At 60.5% G+C, this 1,107-nt stretch overlaps 1 protein-coding gene across 1 annotated transcript in view; it reads left to right on the forward strand.

Moving 5' to 3' along the window:
- Positions 1-429, forward strand: part of STX5 (syntaxin 5) — a gene marked incomplete at its 5' end in the record, with an annotated part of 907 nt that extends 478 nt beyond the window's left edge. Inside the window, 2 exons of the mRNA XM_009082673.1 lie at positions 71-192; positions 270-429. Of these exons, the coding sequence (XP_009080921.1) occupies positions 71-192; positions 270-429 (282 nt within the window). The remainder of the gene's footprint in view (positions 1-70; positions 193-269) is intronic.
- Between the last annotated feature and the right edge of the window lie 678 nt (positions 430-1,107).

Below are 1,107 nucleotides of genomic sequence, written 5' to 3' on the forward strand. Positions count from 1 at the left end.
TCTCAGGGACTCCCAGAGGGAGTTAGGGATTTGGGACACCCCCAGATCCCATCCCTGGTGTGTCCCCCAGGATTCCTACATCCAGAGCCGTGCGGACACCATGCAGAACATCGAGTCCACCATCGTGGAGTTGGGCTCCATCTTCCAGCAGCTCGCACACATGGTCAAGGAGCAGGAGGAGACGATCCAGAGGTGTCCAAACCCTTCCCAAACCCACCCAAATTCCATCCCCTGGATCCTCCCCAGCCTGATCTCCTCTCCTTGCCCAGGATCGACGCCAGCGTGGACGACGCTCAGCTCAACGTGGAGGCAGCACACGGAGAGATCCTCAAGTACTTCCAGTCGGTCACGTCCAACCGGTGGCTGATGGTGAAGATCTTCCTTATCCTCATCGTATTCTTCATCGTCTTCGTCGTCTTCCTGGCCTGAAGCTCCTCCTGCTCCTCCTCCTCGTCCCAGTGGGACACACGGACTCGGCTGGAGCTCCACAGGGCCTGGAGATGGACATGGGGCAGGAAACAGCCCCCAGGGACCCCCTTGTCCCCCCCTTTTCCCGTGGCCTATGCCAAGGTTGGGCTCCGTGTCCGACAGGTCATGGTGGCTGTGGAACCCCAGGGTGGGTTGGGAAGTCTGGGAATGCTGCTGGATCCTCACTATGGACCATGGAATCTCCGATGGGCTGCACTTCCTGGTGGGACCTTCTGGGGGGGGCTGCAGGACCCATTAAAGTCTTGGGACCCCCAAGAGTGTCTGGACCCCATTGTTGGCACCATCAAACCCAGTGGGACCACCCTGGGGGGCTGCAGGACCTTCTGGAGGGCTGCAGGACCCATTACAGCCTTGGGACCCCCAAGAGGGTCTGGACCCCATTGTTGGCACCCCTAAATCCAATGGGACCACCCTGGGGGGCTGCAGGACCTTCTGGAGGGCTGCAGGACCCATTACAGCCTTGGGACCCCCAAGAGGGTCTGGACCCCATTGTTGGCACCCCTAAATCCAGTGGTACCACCCTGGGGGGCTGCAGGACCCATTACAGCCTTGGGACCCCCAAGAGGGACTGGACCCCATTGTTGGCACCCTTAAATCCAATGGGACCACCCTGGGGGG

This window comes from Acanthisitta chloris, unplaced genomic scaffold, assembly GCF_000695815.1.
Source record: "Acanthisitta chloris isolate BGI_N310 unplaced genomic scaffold, ASM69581v1 scaffold30069, whole genome shotgun sequence".
Classification (NCBI taxonomy): domain Eukaryota; kingdom Metazoa; phylum Chordata; class Aves; order Passeriformes; family Acanthisittidae; genus Acanthisitta; species Acanthisitta chloris.